Source organism: Microdochium trichocladiopsis (assembly GCF_020744255.1).
Source record: "Microdochium trichocladiopsis strain MPI-CAGE-CH-0230 chromosome Unknown B0I36scaffold_4, whole genome shotgun sequence".
Taxonomy (NCBI): Eukaryota; Fungi; Ascomycota; class Sordariomycetes; order Xylariales; family Microdochiaceae; genus Microdochium; species Microdochium trichocladiopsis.
In genome coordinates this window covers 1766243-1783863 of record NW_025763547.1, presented here as the reverse complement: position 1 = coordinate 1783863, position 17621 = coordinate 1766243, and the positions used below count along the sequence as shown (strand labels likewise).

At 56.3% G+C, this 17621-nt stretch overlaps 6 protein-coding genes across 6 annotated transcripts; 4 read left to right on the top strand and 2 right to left on the bottom strand.

Annotated features, from left to right (window-relative positions):
- Positions 1-44: 44 nt before the first annotated feature.
- Positions 45-611, bottom strand: B0I36DRAFT_320793 (heat shock factor binding protein 1-domain-containing protein). The gene is made up of 3 exons (XM_046153598.1): positions 379-611; positions 234-324; positions 45-162 (listed from the first exon to the last, which is right to left on the bottom strand). Exons 1-3 carry the CDS (start codon positions 436-438, stop codon positions 74-76), a joined length of 240 nt encoding a protein of 79 aa, XP_046013942.1. The 5' UTR covers positions 439-611; the 3' UTR covers positions 45-73.
- Positions 612-725: 114 nt separating this feature from the next.
- Positions 726-3727, top strand: B0I36DRAFT_320792 (uncharacterized protein). The gene has a single exon (XM_046153597.1). The coding sequence runs from the start codon at positions 888-890 to the stop codon at positions 3435-3437; it is 2550 nt and encodes an 849-aa protein (XP_046013941.1). The 5' UTR covers positions 726-887; the 3' UTR covers positions 3438-3727.
- Positions 3728-4824: 1097 nt separating this feature from the next.
- On the top strand, positions 4825-5999 carry B0I36DRAFT_240962 (GNS1/SUR4 family-domain-containing protein; the record flags this gene model as incomplete). The annotated part of the gene is made up of 3 exons (XM_046149803.1): positions 4825-5317; positions 5398-5610; positions 5674-5999. 3 exons carry the CDS (start codon positions 4825-4827, stop codon positions 5997-5999), a joined length of 1032 nt encoding a protein of 343 aa, XP_046013940.1.
- Positions 6000-9800: 3801 nt separating this feature from the next.
- Positions 9801-10935, top strand: B0I36DRAFT_105054 (uncharacterized protein). Its single transcript, XM_046147775.1, has one exon. The coding sequence runs from the start codon at positions 10020-10022 to the stop codon at positions 10782-10784; it is 765 nt and encodes a 254-aa protein (XP_046013939.1). The 5' UTR covers positions 9801-10019; the 3' UTR covers positions 10785-10935.
- A 1750-nt stretch (positions 10936-12685) lies between these two features.
- B0I36DRAFT_105050 (uncharacterized protein) lies at positions 12686-13629 on the bottom strand. The gene is made up of 2 exons (XM_046147774.1): positions 13191-13629; positions 12686-13139 (listed from the first exon to the last, which is right to left on the bottom strand). The coding sequence occupies exons 1-2, from the start codon at positions 13466-13468 to the stop codon at positions 12929-12931; spliced, it is 489 nt and encodes a 162-aa protein (XP_046013938.1). The 5' UTR covers positions 13469-13629; the 3' UTR covers positions 12686-12928.
- A 1338-nt stretch (positions 13630-14967) lies between these two features.
- B0I36DRAFT_361820 (uncharacterized protein) lies at positions 14968-16017 on the top strand (the record flags this gene model as incomplete). The annotated part of the gene is made up of 1 exon (XM_046158548.1): positions 14968-16017. One exon carries the CDS (start codon positions 14968-14970, stop codon positions 16015-16017), a length of 1050 nt encoding a protein of 349 aa, XP_046013937.1.
- Positions 16018-17621: the final 1604 nt, after the last annotated feature.

The following is a 17621-nucleotide window of genomic DNA, read 5'->3' as shown; positions in this document are numbered from 1 at the left end:
TAGCCTCACGATAATAATGTTAGAATGACACCTTTAACGCCGGACCTCTTTGCACTCTCTTCGCACGTGTCTGCTATGACTTGGATGGCGAGTTGCTGCTGGAATCTTGGTTCGCTTTAAGTGCTGCCTCCAGGTTGTCCAGACGCCTAGACATTTCGTCCACTACAAGGCGCGTTAGCGATGCTCTATCTCCGTAGATGCCGAGTGTGAACTTGAGAGAAAGGCCAGCTTACTCTTGGCGAATATCTCGCTGCTGACCCCAGCAAACTTGTTCGAGAGCGAGTTAAGCAAATCTTCGACAACAGCAGTCAACTCGTCGGTGCTCTGTATCCATGTTAGCTGAAGACGTACCCATACCGAGTGATTCACTGTGCTCACCGTGGTTTCCCCCTGCGCCGGTGGGCGGCCAGTATCATCGGGTGACTTGGACGACGACATGCTATGAGAAACGTCGAGCACTTTAGAGGCTAAGCAGCAAGAGGCGGATGTCGTATGGCGGTGCACAGGATATCAAGGCGCTGTTCCGGTGAGCGGGTTGTCTCCGGGGACAGATGGACGTCGCTGTATGGTCGCGGTTGTGCCTTGGGTGTCTTGGACCATGTCGGGGCGACTCTGAAGCCGATGGCGCGTTCCTGAAGATACCAGCCCCACTCCCACTAGCTTACACTACTGAGCTGCCCCCCTGACGTCGGTCTCAAGTCGGCAACCTAGACTCTAGACTCGAACGAGCTTCCAAAGCTCCCGGAGCAATAATCCTCGCACGAAGCCCTCGCTCAGCACCTTTTCCACCATCCCTAATTCCTAGCCATTCCCCCAACAACGGTGGCTACACCAGTCCCCCGTAAGCTATGCCACGCCGGCAATAAGCATGCGACTCGGCCGCTAGGATGCCGCCGCAGCAAGACAGCGCGCGGATCGTCTTTCTAATCGTCCTGACGTTCTGGATCTTCTCGAGTCCCGACAATGGGCCGCTGATAGCTGGCCCAAACCTGATCAAGGACCGCTTGGCCCGCCAGCGAGCCGCGCACGGCGTCCTCAACAGCACGAGATGGGGCGACTTTGATCCGACACCGACGACTAGCGACGCTCAAGCCACGGAACCCAAGTTCCTGAACCTCACCGGATTTCGCGAGCGGGACAACCTGGCCTGGGACGACCTCGGACGGTTCAGGCAGAAGTGCGATGAATGGAGCCTCAACGCGGTCGGAATGCCGGAGGCGGCACAGCCTGTGTGGCAGAATGCGACGGGTGTTGTCCACGGTCTTTGGCATCGAGAGAATGGCTCAGTACCACGATTTCACTCCGATTACAACCTGACAGAGATCTCCCCGAATATCACCTGGGCATCCGGCGCCTTCGAATGGAGCCGAAACATCACTGGTCCGGCTGGGAAGATGCTCGTGCGGCTCGAGGACGATGAGGCGGCGGGAACAGAACCGGAGGTTGTTGATCCGCTAGTCCTGCACGAAACAGAAGTTCGAGCGCGAGAAGTCACTGCGACGATAACCCTGGAAGATGTAGAAGGCTCAGGCAGTCAGTGGGACATGAGGATGCACGGCGTACATTGGCCTCGACAAGGTGCGATGCTTTTCACGACTACGAGCGAAAAGTTTGCCGGCATCTTTGGTCTACCACATCTGACCAGCCGGCCCGACTTTTTTGAAACAAGCCAAGCACTTCTTAACCGAACGCTGGACAAAGTCCTGTCGAAGAAAGAGCAGCTCTTCTTCCTCGACCAGACCGATCCGTGGGCATCCTCGTCCGACTCACCGAGTGACGTCTTTAACCCAACAGCACACTGCGAGTATTTGGCATATCTCCAAATCCATCCACCAGACAAGGACTATCTCCACGTGCAGCCATCTCTGACTGGACCCGAGAACATCGTCAAAGCAATCCATGAGATTGAGGAGGAATTGCGGTTCCCTCAGGGCATTTCTCACTTGGGCCGTCCCAGGTTGCAGATGTCTGCCGTGTTGTACTCTCCGGATTGCGCGTTCTTTCTGGAGTCGAAGGGGCCCCCTGCTTATGCGCCGGCAGATGGCATGCACTTGCAGGGCATGAAGCAGGAGACCTTTTTGTACAGCATCACTGTGTGGCTGATTGGCCTGGGCCTGGTGGTCTTTGGCCAGGTGCAGCTTCTCAAGTTGCAGATGCGGGAGACCTCGACGCCTTCAACTTTGGGACGTATCAGCTTCTACACAGCCAGTATCATGTTACTTGCAGACGGAACCGTCTTCATTGGCTCTATAGCGTGGTCTTTGTCAGCTTCGACGACGTTACTGCCGTCACTTCTCGTGACCGGCGCATCTTTCCTGGCAATGATGACTGGGAACATATTTCTATCGGAAATCTACAAAGTACAGGAACCAGAATGGCGGAGGGAGGAGAGAGACCGGGAGCGTCAGAGGCAACAGACCCAAGCTGCCAATGCGGCTCGATACGCTGCAGAGCACCCGCCGAGCAGCACCACCACCACAACAACAACTACTACTACCACAACGCCCCAGCCTGCTTTGCCAACCGCCAATATCCCAGTCATCGTCCCGTCTGATCAGGACGTCGACGCCGAGATCGCCGAAGTCAACGATGCCAACACCAACAATAATGCCACGCTCCCAGCGCCAGCCACTGCACCCAACACGAACGCAACTGCCACTACCGCAAGCACGTCTACGCCACTGAGCAACATCTTTGGCCGCCTCATCATGTGCAGCACTCTGATATTGTTCCTCACTCTCGCCACCACAGGCTGGCGGCCGGGCATCCGCGCCGCATACTTCAATTTGCTGGCCTTTGGCTACCTGTCTCTGTGGTGGCCACAGATCCATCGGAATGCATACAGGAACTGCCGCCGGGCATTGGCGTGGCCTTTTGTGGTTGGCCAGTCGATCTTGAGAATGCTGCCGATTGCATACTTCTACCTGATCAATGACAACTTTGCGTTTGCCGAGCCAGACTGGACCTCCTTTGCCGTGCTGGCCGGATGGGTTTGGATTCAGATTGTCGTCCTTGTGGCGCAATCCATCCTGGGCCCACGCTTTGGCGTGCCGAAAGGATGGATGCCCGAAGCGTGGGAATACCACCCGATACTGCGAGAGGATAGCATCGAGGCGGCGGGACTGCCCATTGGCCTGGTGGCCGTGCCAAGCAGTCCCGCCACCATGGAGCGGGTCAAGACTGGGGACGAAGGGGTGAGCAGCAAGCGCAGCAACGTCTACAGCACGCAGTGCGTGGTGTGCAGGGAAAACCTCGAGGTGCCAGTCATCAAGGCTGGAGATGAGGACCCAACTGCTGGTGGCGTGGCGGGCGTGCTGGCGCGGAGGGTGTACATGGTGACGCCATGCCGGCACATATTTCACAGCGACTGCCTCGAGGCGTGGATGCGGTTCCGCCTGCAGTGCCCGATATGCAGAGAGGAGCTGCCGCCGTTGTAGCTATGAGGTAGCTAGCCGTGTGTGGTGTAGACCTGAAATCGAAGTATAGTCAAAATCCCAGGCTCTGATCAGTGAGGCCCGTCTAAGCGCACGAGCTGTCCGTCCTCAAGAAGAGTAGGCAGGAGGTGTTCTGAGTCAGGTCTTCAGCTGTCAAGCCCGGTCGTCAGTAGCCATTCCCATTGGATCGACATCGCGTTGTCGCTTGAGATGTGAGCGTTCCTGAAGTGCGACTAGCGTAGCCCCGTTTGGTGCTAGTGGCCCCAACCTATGGTGAAGTGCCGGGGGAAGGGGCACCGTGGCTGACGCACCTACATACACACAGTCCATGCCATAATCAATTAAGGAAGCACCGGAGCAGTGGGAGCGAAGGCACGTGGAAACGTTCGGTGGTATTACCGTTACGGGCAGGCGATGCTACGACGGTGTCGTAGCCCTGCACCAAACAGCTCCGGCCGTCCCCACGAGCAGGGCTTCGGGCTGCCGGGTGACAGGCGCCTCAGCAACAAAACCCCCCGATATCTGGCCCTGTGCTGGCCGGGTTCCCCTAAATGCTAAGTCCGCGGGAGGATGCCAGTGGGGACTCGAGCATGCGGCATTGACTGAGATGACCTAATCTGCGCGGGCTTGGTAAGGGCCCACCCTTGCACGCATCGATCGGGGTCCTCGCGTTCCGTGGGTTGAACACCCACCCGCTGGGAAGGCGCTGTTGGGCGCGCTGACATGTGCAGCGGGGGGCCCGTGGGCTGCTGGCCGCACTGTGCAGAGTGGTGGTGCTGTGGCGTGAAAAGGACAGTGCGCAGCAGGCAGTGTCTGGCGGGCGCCGCCTCTGCGCGCGCACGGCGCGTCTGGCAGCAGCAGCGCCGAGGGTGAGTGAGGGTGAGGAGACCGTGTTTTCCGGGCAGCGCAGAGCAGAGCCCACTCCCCAAGACGAGAAAGTGCAATCGCAATCTCATCGCAGCCCCTGCCCGGCCCTCCCGGCTCGCCCGCAGCAGCCAATCCCAATTGCTTCTTTCCTGCCTGCTCGAGCGAGCTCCTATTATTATTCTCTGGGTCCGTCTGGCCCGTCCGTTACTTCTTCATCCTCCTCCTCCCGCATCCCCCCTTTCGTCCTGGGTTCTCCTTTCAACTCTGCTTCGGTCCCGTCCGCCTTTTTCGTCCCTGTCCTCTATTGTGCGAGGCAGCGTCCGCGTCGTCGTCTTCTCTTCTCTCTTGCCCTCTGCTGCAACGGAAAAGAGTCGCACACGCTTTTCTCCTTTCTTCAAAGTCACTCCTTGATCTCCTTTCAAAACCACGCACACCGCAGCCCGCCTCCCTGCGGCCGCTCCAGATCGGACCTCACCAGCCGACCACACAGCCCTGACGAGAGCTGCGAGCATATTCGCCCGTCATGTCGACCCACGATGTTCCTGCCGTCCTCGGCAGCTTCCCTGTGCCGACCCTCGACCGCCCCTTTGGCATCCACCTCTGGCCCATCTTCAGCAAGGCCTTTGAGTTTGTGGCCGGCTACCCGGCCGAGGACTTCAGATTCATTGCCGGCGAGACTCCCATGTCCACCCTCAAGGAGACATCCATCTTCGTCGTCATCTACTACTTCATCATCTTCGGCGGCCGTGAGCTCATGAGGAACCGCGAGCCCTTCAAGCTCAAGACCCTCTTCCTCATCCACAACTTCTACCTGACCGCCATCAGCGCCATCCTCCTGGCTCTCTTCATTGAGCAGCTTCTGCCCACCGTCGTCCGCAAGGGCGTCTTCTACGCCATCTGCGACGTCGAAGGCGGCTGGACCCAGCCCCTGGTGGTCCTGTACTACCTCAACTACCTCACCAAGTACCTCGAGCTTCTGGACACCTGCTTCTTGTTCCTCAAGAAGAAGCCTCTGAGTAAGTCGGCCCCGGCGGTGTTCCATGACATGATTTACGTCGAATGTTGTGCTAACATTTGGTTTTTCTTTTTCTTTCAGCCTTCCTCCACTGCTACCACCACGGTGCCACTGCTGTTCTCTGCTACACTCAGTTGATCGGCTCCACCGCGGTCTCGTGGGTTCCTATTACTCTCAACCTCGGCGTCCACGTCGTCATGTACTGGTACTACTTCCAGAGCGCGCGTGGCATCCGCATCTGGTGGAAGGAGTGGGTCACTCGCTTCCAGATCATCCAGTTCATCATTGATCTTGGTAAGTTGGCTCCAAGCAGTCCATCCCCACCCGCCTGGGTACTTGTGCTAACCAAACCCTCAGGCTTCGTCTACTTTGCCGCGTACACCTACTTCACCTCGACCTACTACCCCTGGATGCCCAATGCTGGCAAGTGCGCCGGCGAGGAGTTCGCTGCTTTCTCCGGCATGGGTGTCATCAGCTCGTACTTGGTCCTCTTCATCTCCTTCTACTTCGCCACCTACAAGAAGGACAAGAAGGCCCCCAGCGCCCGCAAGTCTCTCCGCAAGATGTCGCAGGCTCCTCTGCCCGACCCGCACGTCGTTGCTAGCGCCATCGACTCCAACGGTGCTGCCAAGTCGACTGGTGTCAAGACCAGCGGCGTCTCTACCCGCTCTCGCAAGGCTTAAACGTGCTTTGTAAGATTCTACACGTTCTGAGGCTGTCCCTTTGACTCGGACAATGCTCAAACGTGCCAGAACGCTGCAACCAACTGGCCTCCAGAGGCGTACCCTTTTTGGATCCCACTTCCCCAGTTCCTCCTACTGTTTGTATTAGTGACATTGTAATTGACGACACGCGGTGGTGCCGGCCACATCTTTTGACGACGCGATCAGGGCTTTGGATTCATGAAGGGGGAATTTGCAATGCATCGTCGGATGCACGACGATTGCGGATCTTGCGGCGCGGAGTCTAGGGCGGGACAGGCTGCATGAGCTCCGGCTCAATGCGAAACACATTAAAAACTCCAACGGTAGACACACAAAAGCGATGTTCCGGGATGAGCGATGGCCGTGGTAGCGAAGGGCTTGCGTCTTCGGCCACCGACTTGGGAACACAACATCAATCTGAGCGTCTTGCATTTCTGCAAGCGCTTGCGCGAGGATACTTGCAAACGTCCTCGCCTAGATCTCTAATATGCAGACGATAATATATGTCCATACATGATGACGACTTTGGGTGTCTACTGTGAAAGTGCTCTCTTGCGTCGCAACGTGCTTACCATTTCTGCTCGTCTCGTCAACCCTGTTCCTTGTTTGCCCGTGGTCCGTCTGAGGCACTTTTGGTATTGTATGGCAGTGCAGGAGCGTTGCTTTTAGGTGGCATTATCCTCATCAGAACGTGCGTGTGACTCGCCCAGTCATTGCTCGTCTCATGAACGAGTATGCGGAACTCGGACGACAAGATTTCAAAAGTGCGGTAACACCCCTTGCTGAACGGCTTGTACAACCCCAGGTGGTTCTGTTACCACTCCAGAACATGCGGGAAGTAGACAGATCAGCTTCAAGGTGCTACTTTGTCCTTCGTTAAAAGTCGTTTCGACAAGATTGGGATTGGCATTGTTCAGACACACGTGAGGGGAGCCTGGTTGTCTGCGAAGTTGGCTGGGTACGTGGCCGTCCGTCGTTCTGCTTATGGAACGGACGGCGTCACGGCTTTTGCACGGAGATGGTGAGATATGGGACAAGGAAACAAGTGACATAAAGAACGACTTTTGAGCAATTAACCAAAACAAAACTCGTTTTCAAACACCAGCATCGGTTATTTTTGTCTTTACTCATGTCCCATCCCAAAGGTGTCTGTTTCCTTGGACGGTTTCCAGCGCCACGTAGTCGGTTCTCGTTTTCCTCAACATTCTCAAGGCAGGAAGGCAGGTATTATGATTAAAGCACTCTTTTCTTTGTGGTGTGTACTCGCAGTCGCGGTGGTGAGGTGGTAAAGTGGTGGGAGTAAAGGGACCCTAAAACCAGAGTCTCGGGCACATGGATTGGAGCCTTCTGATATTGCTCAACCTATGATATGCACCGGGCAGACGGGCAGACGGGCAGACGGGCTCTGGCGTCGGGTAAGTGTTTAGGTAGATAGGTGGGCACAGAAGCTCACAGGCACCATAGTTTCGGAGGCACAGAGGTTCAGAGGCTCCAGGAAAGAGTTGCTCGGGATCCTTGAGAATGCAGGGGAAGGGAAAGTCCAGTGGCAGTCTTATCCTTACGAGCAGAGCTAGGAAGTTGGACATCATTCAAGCCCGCCGGACTCGAGTGGGATCATGATACTACCCGTGATGAGAATGACCTGTGTCACCACGGCTGTAATTCTACACTAGCACATCGCATCCTAGTCACCGCTGTTCCAGAGTGAGTTGGTCATGCTCGTCGAGAAGACAGGCAATTAGCAGGCTCCCGTATGGTTTGCCTGGTGAACAACTGATTAGAATCAACAGTTTGTTTGGAGCTGGACCACCACCAGCTTGGCAGCTTCACGGACATTTTGAATCCCTTTCGCAATGCGTTGCCGCGTTGAGCTATGCTAAACCGACATGCGCCTGACCTACGAACTCGCTTTTGAAAAAAGCCATCCATCTCGAAAACGAGTCTGACGTAAAAGACAGCTCAGGGGGCAGTGCTGAAGTTTGGTGTCAGCCCTACTACTGACTGTGGCACTCTCACGCCTCCACAGGACGACATTGTCAGCTCAGCCGCTCAGCCCCAGGTTTCCCCTTCCACGACTGGAGTCACAGTCCACACCCAACGGGGCGTTGCAACCCGCTCCAGCCTTTTGACAGATGATTCCGTCGCTCGTAACACGGAATGGATCATTGCCGAGTTCTGGGCGGTGGGGTTGCTGCTGCTGCTGCTGCTAATTTCAGCAACGACGGTGGTACATCTCTTCGCTACAAATGGAAATCTCACAATGACCGCGCACGTCACGAGCGGCAACCTTTGCCACATTACATACAGTCCACATGATGGGATCGCATCGTTGAATTCCCCCGGAGCGGGGACGGAGAGCTGATCCGGCAGTGAGTGCATGTTCGCCCAGGCTATTCTTGTCCCATGCAACAGGGGTTCCAGTCCGTCCCTACGGGCTGGTTCAGCACTTCTTTTCGCCAACAAAAACAAAAATAAGCCAGACCCCTCGGAAGGATTGGACCCCGGGAGCTCGGGGTTCTTGGCAGGGTGTGAGTGCCAAGCCTCCACAACGTCAACCGCGGCCGATCACGCGTGGCTGCTGCAGCTGCTGCTGCTGCTGGGCTTGGAGAGAGATTTCGTGTATGCGCGTAGAGGCAACCTTGCAATTTATGGAATTAAGCGAACTGCTGGTGTGTCGAAAGATGAGCATGTGTTTGTGTACGTCCTCCTAAAGGGTGGACTTTCCGGCTGCCGAATGGCGAGCTCTGCCAAGGCTGATGTCCCAAGCGGTGCGGGCTATGCTGCGCCTCCGTCGATGGGCTTGATTTTTGTTTCTGGAAATAGAAAATATTGTCGCTGGGCCGGGCACACACAAGTCTCGTGACGCCGAGGGAGAAAAGGTTCAGGATCTAACTTTTGCGGTTTTTGCTTTGCTGCTGTTATTAGACCTCCTACGTTGTGATGGTGAGTCCGTACGCGTGGCTATGCGCTTCCTCGTGTTCTCTCTTGAAATGTGAACTGGCGATGTAACCTCGGGACTTGATGCCGGATGACGAGTTCGAGAGAATGTTCTTGTGCTTGAGGGCTGAACTATCCTCGGGGACCTTTTATACACTACTGACATCACAGCAAAACGGAAACCTACAGAAGAGTTGCTCTCAATGATAGTATGTTTTATTAACTTGCCTGCACCCGCCCAGATTATGGAGGACAGGGTTCCTGTAATCGCTACACCCCGAGTATGAAGTCAGTAATGCCTAAAGGATGGATAAATAAACTGGCACTTCACTAGACTTACATCATGGTAAATTGTATAGGCAACTTTAGAACAACAGGTTTCTAAAACCTGTCTAAAAGTCAGCGTTCTGGAGAAATCAAAGAAGCCACTGCAAAAAGCGTGTTCAAGTGCCAAAGGAACCCGGGCCCGGTGTTTCGAGTTCGCGCTTCCGACAGTGCTCGCCATCTCCTACCGGACGTCAAACCCAGGACCACATTGATTGACCACATGGTCACCAATTCTTCCTCTCACCTGCGGAAGCTAGGAAGAACTCTAGACATTGCTATAACTTATCGTTTTGTGCCAGGGGGTGATTGGGAGGAGTGCAATGAAAGTACTGCAGCCATTAAATATAGAAGTGGCCGTTCATGTCAGCTCGATTTGCTAATATCACGACTTTTTCACACACACACGCACACACACACGCGCGCTCATACACACTTACACACAGACGAGTTGGTGGGGAAATTGGCGAACCGTAACCAAGCATGCCCGACCACGTCGTCAATACTCTCGGAAACAGACCGACCTACTCATCACAGCACTTTGTATATGCATTAACATGGCAACTACGTGGCCTGAGGACTAGCCCGTACACTTCCAAAGCCACCGAGTACATCAGGATAGCTCAGAACACCTGGAGGACCTAGCTCTTCTTGCTTGTCAAGGAAGCGAAAGTCTTCTAGGGTGGAAATTAAACCATGGTTAGAGGATAAGACACTTCCCCATCACGAAACGAGACAATGACACAGGACGAGAGAGAAAAGGAAACAAAAAAACAAGACAAGACACCACAGCGGCGCCACAAGACACAAAGACATGACCAGAGACCGCACGTGGCTGGCGGAAACCACATGCAGTCCCCCAAACATTTCCGAGGCGCCTTTGTCGCGCAGGCCCTGGATACTTTTGCATGCAATATGTCTCACCCACATACACTCGCCTGTTCACGGCTGCCGTACTGCCGTAGTCCCACCCAACCGCATGAGCACCTGTCTGTGTGTGCGCGGCAGCATATGCACTCCGCCTTTCTTTGCTTTTTTCTCTTTTGTGTGTGTACTTTTCCGCCCCTGATTTCCAGCGGGAACTTGACTTGCTTCGGCTCGTGCTGCACATACTGTACATCTGCGCGCGGCGTAGGTGCGTGCCAGCTGCATGCATCTATGGATGTATACATGGGCACAGTCCATCGCCGACCCTGGGTCAATGCATATTCAGCTTTGCAGAATTACCTTGCCATGTGCAGATTAACGGGGTGCTGCACTCTGCACTCTGTACCCTTCCCTTTCGGCACGACGAATCCACACACCTCCGTCAGCGATGCTGTTCCAGTGTCAGGTTGGCGGGATGATGATGATGATGAAGTGATCTATCTGGGGTCGGAATCAGGGTCCAGGGCGAGAAGACTCTGGAAAGGTTGCAGAGTGGGGCCACCCAACCCCCCTGCCCCTGCTCCCGGCAACTCTTTTTTCTTTCGTTTCTTGTTTCCCTGTCCAAGTTCAACGTAAGTTCTCTCTGCGATAGAGCTTCCGGCACGAATGCGTCATATTGACGATCGCCAAAGAACCCCCCCGACAAAACGGGAAACCAGGTTCGGGATGCGGCTCAGGATGCATATGCATTTCGCGAAGGATTTGCAGTAGTAGCCCCCGGAGTCGAACTTCGTTTCTATGATTAGGCCGTGATCGACGAGCCCAGGTCGCCGCCCAAGGGCGCTGGCCAGGGATCTGCCCCATCCATCGCCCGCCTAGTCAATTTGGTATGGAGGAGCACTGCTTTCGATTTCTCAAGTGACTGATCACTGTTTTGACTAGGGGGCAGCATCCTCTACGCAGGAGAGCACATCGCGCAGGAAATCTCCAAAGCAAGGCGAGTCTCGCCATGCAAGGGATGGCCAGCTCGAGTCGTGGGCGTGCGTGCGGCCTCCGGCTTGTTGGCTGGTGGTGGGGGAAAAAGCGCGATGACGCAGCACAGCCTCGTGGCCCGGCATGGTTTGGCATCTGACGCATGTTCCAGATGACAGCCACCCCAGGTGATGCAACCACAAACCTAAAGAACCACGCCCTCGCCCAGTTGGCTGCTGCAGGACTGCCCTTCCCCGGCCGGGGCTGCCAGTTGAGACAATTTCAGTGTCAAAGAGTGGCCCTTCTCGCAACGCCAGCGCTATGGCGACAGCATCGTCTTTTTTCTCCCGGATCAGTATCATGCAGTCAACCTGGACATGGCATCTATGTCCAGATGGCCAGGCCCATGGGTCGCTTAGAGTGTGAGACGGGCGAGGGCTGAACTGCAAGTGGTGGTGCTTTTCAAGGGTGACGTAAGGTTGCTGGTGGTTGGGACTGGCCAAGATTTTCGCTGCCCGGTGATGCCACCATTTGCAGCTGCAGCTGGCTGCTGGTGAACCCTGCAGGACCCTGGCTGGGCATGCATTCATTCTTCGGGCACACCGCGAAACCCTCGTGAGATCAGCATCCGCAAATAGCACGACGAGCTGGAATCTGCCCGATGCCTCGCCGCACCAAGTCCCGGGAACGATGCTAGACGGCGGCTGCACCCTGCCATCATCTTGCACGCAGATTGCCGACGCCAAATCCTCGCGGAATGGCTCCAGCCAGTCCAGAAAATGCGCCGCCGGGTCAAGCAGGTGCCGGTGAGTCGCCCCGGGGACTGTGTCGAGATGCAGTCGTGCTCGCGTGAGGCTCGAGATGTATTCCTGGAGCGGCTAAGCTAGCGCGCATCACCAGATAAAACACCACAGATTGACACGTCAATGCCCCCGTATAATTGGCACCAAAACTATATCCAGCCAGTGGGGCATACTCTGATTGCAACTGCCTACCGCGTTCGCGATTTTTGCGTGCTCCAGAGTGCTGGAATGAATTGTCGAGGATGCAGGCCTGGCGAGGCTGGCCGAGAGAGCAGAGTTGTGCGCGTTTCCAACCTGGCTCTGGCCCCGGGCCCAAGTTGTAAGGCGAACGTGGGCAGGCGGCAGTCCATAATGTCATCACCTGAGACAAAGAATAAATCCAGTGTGGGCCACGCGATTAGAGATGCAGGGTGTCAATCAGCACAAGCCAAACCCCAACCTGTGGCCGAGCCGATCGCTTCCTTGAGGATTCACGACTGCCGATCCCGCTCATGGCTCGTCCTGAAGTCGGCTTTATGACAGCAGGACGGCGGAGGAGCGTCCATGTCTTAAGTGACGATTGCGTCGTAGGGCGCTGTGAGCGTGGCAATGACACTCTGACTATTCAACGCCTGGCCCCTGTCACTGGCTTCGGTCGGCGAACGTTGTGGCAACGACGTCGTTGGGCTCCAAAAACGATGCCGACAACTTTGGCTTCGGTGGGGCTGTTTGCACAGTGGACTTGAAACATTGGGCCTATCAGCAGCTGACACTGAGCCAAGTGCCCTGTCAAGGTGTTGTCACCGGCAGCCTCCACGAGCTATGTCGACCCAGAGCCATCAAGTACCTTGCGAAGTCCCTTGCGGCAAAAGGTGCTCATGTAGCATGCAGATTGACCTATTGCCTTGCCCTCACCCAGCACGGCGGTGCTATGGCTTTCTGTAGACCCTCGCTGAGCTGCTCTGTACGTGAAACAAAACGAAGGCCTAAGAGGATCCAAAGAGGCGAACCCTGTCTTCCGAAGGATCAGCTCCACACTGGTCGTAGGCTGCTATGAATGCCCCGATTCGGGAGTCGCGATTCCCGCTTTTCTGGCGGCCGAAATTGTGAAAAGATGCGAAAAATAGAATTCGGGCAGTCTGAGCCGCGGTCGATCTTGACGGCAAAGGTGGCGAGCGAGGACATATGCATCCAGCAAGGGAGGAGTTCCTCTAGCACTGCCATGGCGTCCCGCGCCCTAAAGTCTGATATCAGACAGGCTTGGCAAAGATGGTTATCACGCCCTTACCATTTCCGGCCTGTCAAGTCTGCCGTTGTTGCGAGCCAGAATAGAATAGGATGTACTGTAGCCGTTCCGATCCCTGACTCAGAGGAGTAGCTTCTTCCCGGTTTCTGGTAGGTTGTCATGACTGCTGAACGAGCCCCGGGATGTAGATTGTCTGCAGCCACAATCCATGTCTGTGCACAAGAAACTGCCGACTTTTCGGTAATCGAGCCAGAGGATGGATGCTGCGGAGAACGCCGAGATCGCTTGAGGGCACTTGCGGGCTCATAATCAGGGGGCATTAGGCTGTGGCCTCAAAGAAGGCAGGAGGAGTACCGCGACATAGTACCGCACCGAAGGTCATGCTCCCACGCAACAAATCCTGGCCTCGTGGTCAGATGGTTGAGCAAGCAAGAACCTGGCAGGCTGCAGTTGCAGCCCGTTGACAATAATTGGGACCAAGTTTGCCTTTCACCACGTGCGCCTGTGCCTCGGGGATGTGCATTAGGTTCGCCTAGACGATGCTGGCTTGGGACGCTGGCTTGTGGCAGGTGAAGGACACAGACACAGACTTTGGGGAGATGCAGGGCGGGGATGGCATGGCACGGCACGTGTCGATACCTGCTACTTCGGTGTGTTTTTGTGAAGGGCTGGAAGATTTAGGTTCGAAGGTGTTGCGATGGATGTGCCGCTATTGATGTATCCGTCGGCAGAACGGGCTGAGGCCCCTGGCGGAAAGAAAGTCTCGAGGCTGTTCACACTTGGAAACTCTCGAGAGCTGTCGCGATGCGCTGTGGTAGGCAGTCGTGGCCCAAAAGAGACATCTGCAAGCACTGGCGAGGTTTGTGTCAGTGGCCAACTGGGGCGGCGCCGCTTTGGCCTCCCATGGAGAAAGCTCTTTCCCTGTGGCGTGAAACATTGCGGCCATCCATCGGCAGGCGCAGTGATGGCAGGAGTGGCGCTTCCCCACACGGCTGCTCTATTCGATGCTCGGCGTGCCCTTGCCAGAGTGCCCAAGCTGCAAGCCACAATATCGACAGCCCGTGATGGAGCGGGCGCTGCTACACAAGGCACGAGTAAGGCGACGAGCGAGTATTTCCGCAGGACGAAAATGGAAGGAACAGACGCGGAGACGTGGAGGTGTGGGCTCGCACGGAGTTGAGCTGTACAGACCAGCCTTTGTGCAGTTGTTCAAAGGAAGACGACGAGCCGTGAGGGCGCGACGATGGGATGCCCGATTGGGCATCTGGGGGGTGTGATGGCGGTTAAGTGCATGTTGTCGCCTGGCTGCATGCATGCATCAGACGGGTCGCGGCCATTATCATCATCATCGATGGGCCGGCCTCCTGCCAGCAGGGGCTACCCCCTGCCACCCTCACCCCCGTCGAGCTCGCGCCCTCACCCTGGTCGATCGCCCAGCGCCGGGACCCCCTGCACGCTGCCAGGCCCTAGCGGGCCACTCCACCCTCCCACTGGGACGCCAGCCCCATCCCTGCTGCTCCCAAAGCGCCCCCCAAACCCGTCTTGGGCGCCAGCTCGAGCAGGAGGCGCCCCTCCGGCCCTCGACTACTATATCTCCTCGGCCCTCCCTCCAGTCCATGATACCCACGGCACACACTTCGAGAGACCATACGCTTGCACAGGCACACTTGCCCATGCACCAGAGAAATACGGTGCTACCCAACTTCAGAACAGTCCTCCTCTAGACTGGCCATTGCCATTGTCTACCAAGCACTTACACACACGTCGGGCTGTCACACCACCCGTCCACATACTCACACACACACACACACACACCACAATGTCTGTACAAGACAACAGCAGACCGGCGAGGACAGCCGGCACACCAGGCCATGTCAGGGACAACTCGCTGCTTGACCAGCTCGCCGACATGGACGAGCAATGCATTGTCGAGGAGGCTCAGATCCTCCGGACAAAGGACCTCCAGCAAGACGACCTTACCACGGACGCTCCTGCTCTACCCCAACGCAGCACACTACGGGCCTCGCGATTCCTCGACAACCTACGCCTCAACTCGATCAAGTCTGCCACAGACTCCATCAGCACACCCCATGATGTCTACCTGTCGTCAGAGGAGGATGCCTCTTCTTCGGCCGACGACTTCTCTGGCGAGGAGCTCGAACTTGACGAGGACGAGGACGACGACCTTGTCGAGACCCCCGGATCCACAGCGAGTTCGTCCGTCTCGGTAAAGTCGTCGACACGCGAGGTCACTGCTCGCGCGGTCTCGGTCGTCTTTGTCGGCAGACCCTCGATTGTGGAGTTGTCTCCCAAGAGCAAGACATTCTCGCCGCCACCATCGTCACATGGGCCCCAGATCCCCATGCGGTCGCCCAGCAGGGCTAGCTTCGCACCACGACACAGCAGCCTGCTCACAACGAAGCCCTCATTCCTCGACACGGACCCTTGGGGCAAGGACCAGTTCCACCACAACAGCTCGTCAATCCCCGAGGACGGCCAGGACTCGCCTGCCACTGCCAAGGCGCCGACAGCCGTCCTGCACCGGTTCCAGAAGTCCCTGAGCATGGTCCGGAAGCGCAGCCGGGCGAACCTCAAAACTCCCACAGCCGAGTCGCCTCGCGAGGGTCTTGGTTCTCTGCACACCCGCAACGCTTCTTCCATGACCCTCGGCAGCTTCTTTACACCGGGCAGCCCCGAGGAGGCTTCTCCTACAGACTCGGACTCGACGCCGGCCACGACTCCTCTTACATCAACACGCACTCGGTCCAAGACACAAGCTGCTCCTACCACACCCGCCAGCCCTGCGCCGGCGAGGCGGGGGCTTCTCTCTAGCTTCAAGAAGCAACGGCGGCAGAGCCTGAAGATTTAATGGCCCGCTGGGTCGCACCACACTCATTTTCTTTTCCCCATCCATTCATCAACTCATGACTGCTTTTTTGCAAGGCGTTGTCGGACATGCTCAGGGAGCACTGCTTTTACACTACATACCCAGGGACAAACGGGCTTATCACGTGGGCGGGCGGATCAATCTACATAATTTTGGGCGGCTTATACCCTGGCGGCGCAGCACGCCTTGGGGTACCTAACGCGGTCACGTCTATATATTACGGCCTCGGAACAATAGAAAGGATGATACCATGACAGCAAAAGAGAGAAACCAAACCAAACGAAACACTTGTGCTACTCTTCCGAAGCGGATCCGCTCCTTGCCGTGCTCTACAGATGTGTGTGTGTGTGCATGAAACGTGCGTCAAGAATGATTCAAGCGGTGTCTCTGCCCCGTCCGTTCGTGCATTGACGCCAGGCCGTTGCATGTACAGACAGGGGGAGAAGAAAAAAACCGGTAGATGCTTGGACGCAGGGCGCACGGGTGCACGGAGTTTGTCGGGACCAGGAGAGAGAGAGAAGGAGGGACCCTCCACAGGCGACAAAGACAAACGGGGTTCGAGGTGGTCTGAGAGGAGCGAGCCCCCTGAGCCAATGGACCCCTGTCTGTGACACGGACCCCAAACCCCCGGTTTCTCCTTCGGGGTTTCACGTTTAGTCGCTGTCGTCGTTCAGGCTCGCTCAGGCCAGCTCAGGCTTTTGAGGCTACAGAGCTTTTCTCCTTGCAGTCTTGCACCAATCAATCATTTGGGGGGGGGGGGGGGGCTATTTCGACGACGCGCTCAAGTGATGACAATGAATGACCTATGACAAGAGGCGCAACGAGACAGAGGCAAAGCAAGGCAAGGCAAGGCAAGGCGAGGCGGCTGCACGTGCAATGCGTTGCGCTATCCTGCGCCTGTTTCTTTTGCCCGCCCCCTTCTTGCAACAGTCATCAGTCCGTCGAGTCGCCGTAGGTGCGGACTTGTCGTTTTCCAGTCAAAGACCCCCGAAACCCCCCTTCCAAGGGTTCTCTTCTCAACATCTCTCCGGGAGGTTCCAGGACAAGCAAGGGAGTATCTCCGTGACGCCCAGGGGAGGAGGAGGACTGGGGGGAAGGGGAGGAGGCCGGGGGACCTGGTAGTAAGCGGTACCAGCCGCACACGGCACCGATTTGTATGTGTATGCGTGTGTGTGTGTTGCGCTATGGGGGCATGAGTTCAGAAAAATGGTCAAAGTGCATGCATGCATTGCATACATGCACTGCACATGCCTCCAAGGAAGTACATATGTGTGCATACGACACGGGAGAAAAACTTGCCAACCCTTGGATAGCACCTGGCTCTGGCCTGTGAGCCGAAAGTGGCCCCTCGGAGCCGGCCCTCAGCAAAAATGACACACTACCTCCATCATCATACGACTTGGTCTTGTCTGCCGTGTATTCTTCCTTGCTCCAAATGCAGGTTATGGGGAGGGAGGGGGGGTGTCTTTCCTTTTCGACGACCTCCACCTTTTTTGTTGTTGCTAGTGAACTGCTTAAACATACAGGAGAGAGAGCGAGAGAGGCTGGACAGGGTGCTGGCTGGCCCTTGATTGACTTTTGGCTGC

Coding starts and splice junctions, on each gene's coding strand:
- B0I36DRAFT_320793 (XM_046153598.1), bottom strand. CDS start 438: ATGTCGTCGTCCAAGTCACCCGATGATACTGGCCGCCCACCGGCGCAG. Junction 325..378: donor CGGCGCAGGGGGAAACCACG/GTGAGCACAGTG, acceptor ACATGGATACAG/AGCACCGACGAGTTGACTGC. Junction 163..233: donor CAGCGAGATATTCGCCAAGA/GTAAGCTGGCCT, acceptor CGCGCCTTGTAG/TGGACGAAATGTCTAGGCGT.
- B0I36DRAFT_105050 (XM_046147774.1), bottom strand. CDS start 13,468: ATGCCCCCTGATTATGAGCCCGCAAGTGCCCTCAAGCGATCTCGGCGT. Junction 13,140..13,190: donor GACTTGACAGGCCGGAAATG/GTAAGGGCGTGA, acceptor ATCAGACTTTAG/GGCGCGGGACGCCATGGCAG.
- B0I36DRAFT_105054 (XM_046147775.1), top strand. CDS start 10,020: ATGACACAGGACGAGAGAGAAAAGGAAACAAAAAAACAAGACAAGACA.
- B0I36DRAFT_320792 (XM_046153597.1), top strand. CDS start 888: ATGCCGCCGCAGCAAGACAGCGCGCGGATCGTCTTTCTAATCGTCCTG.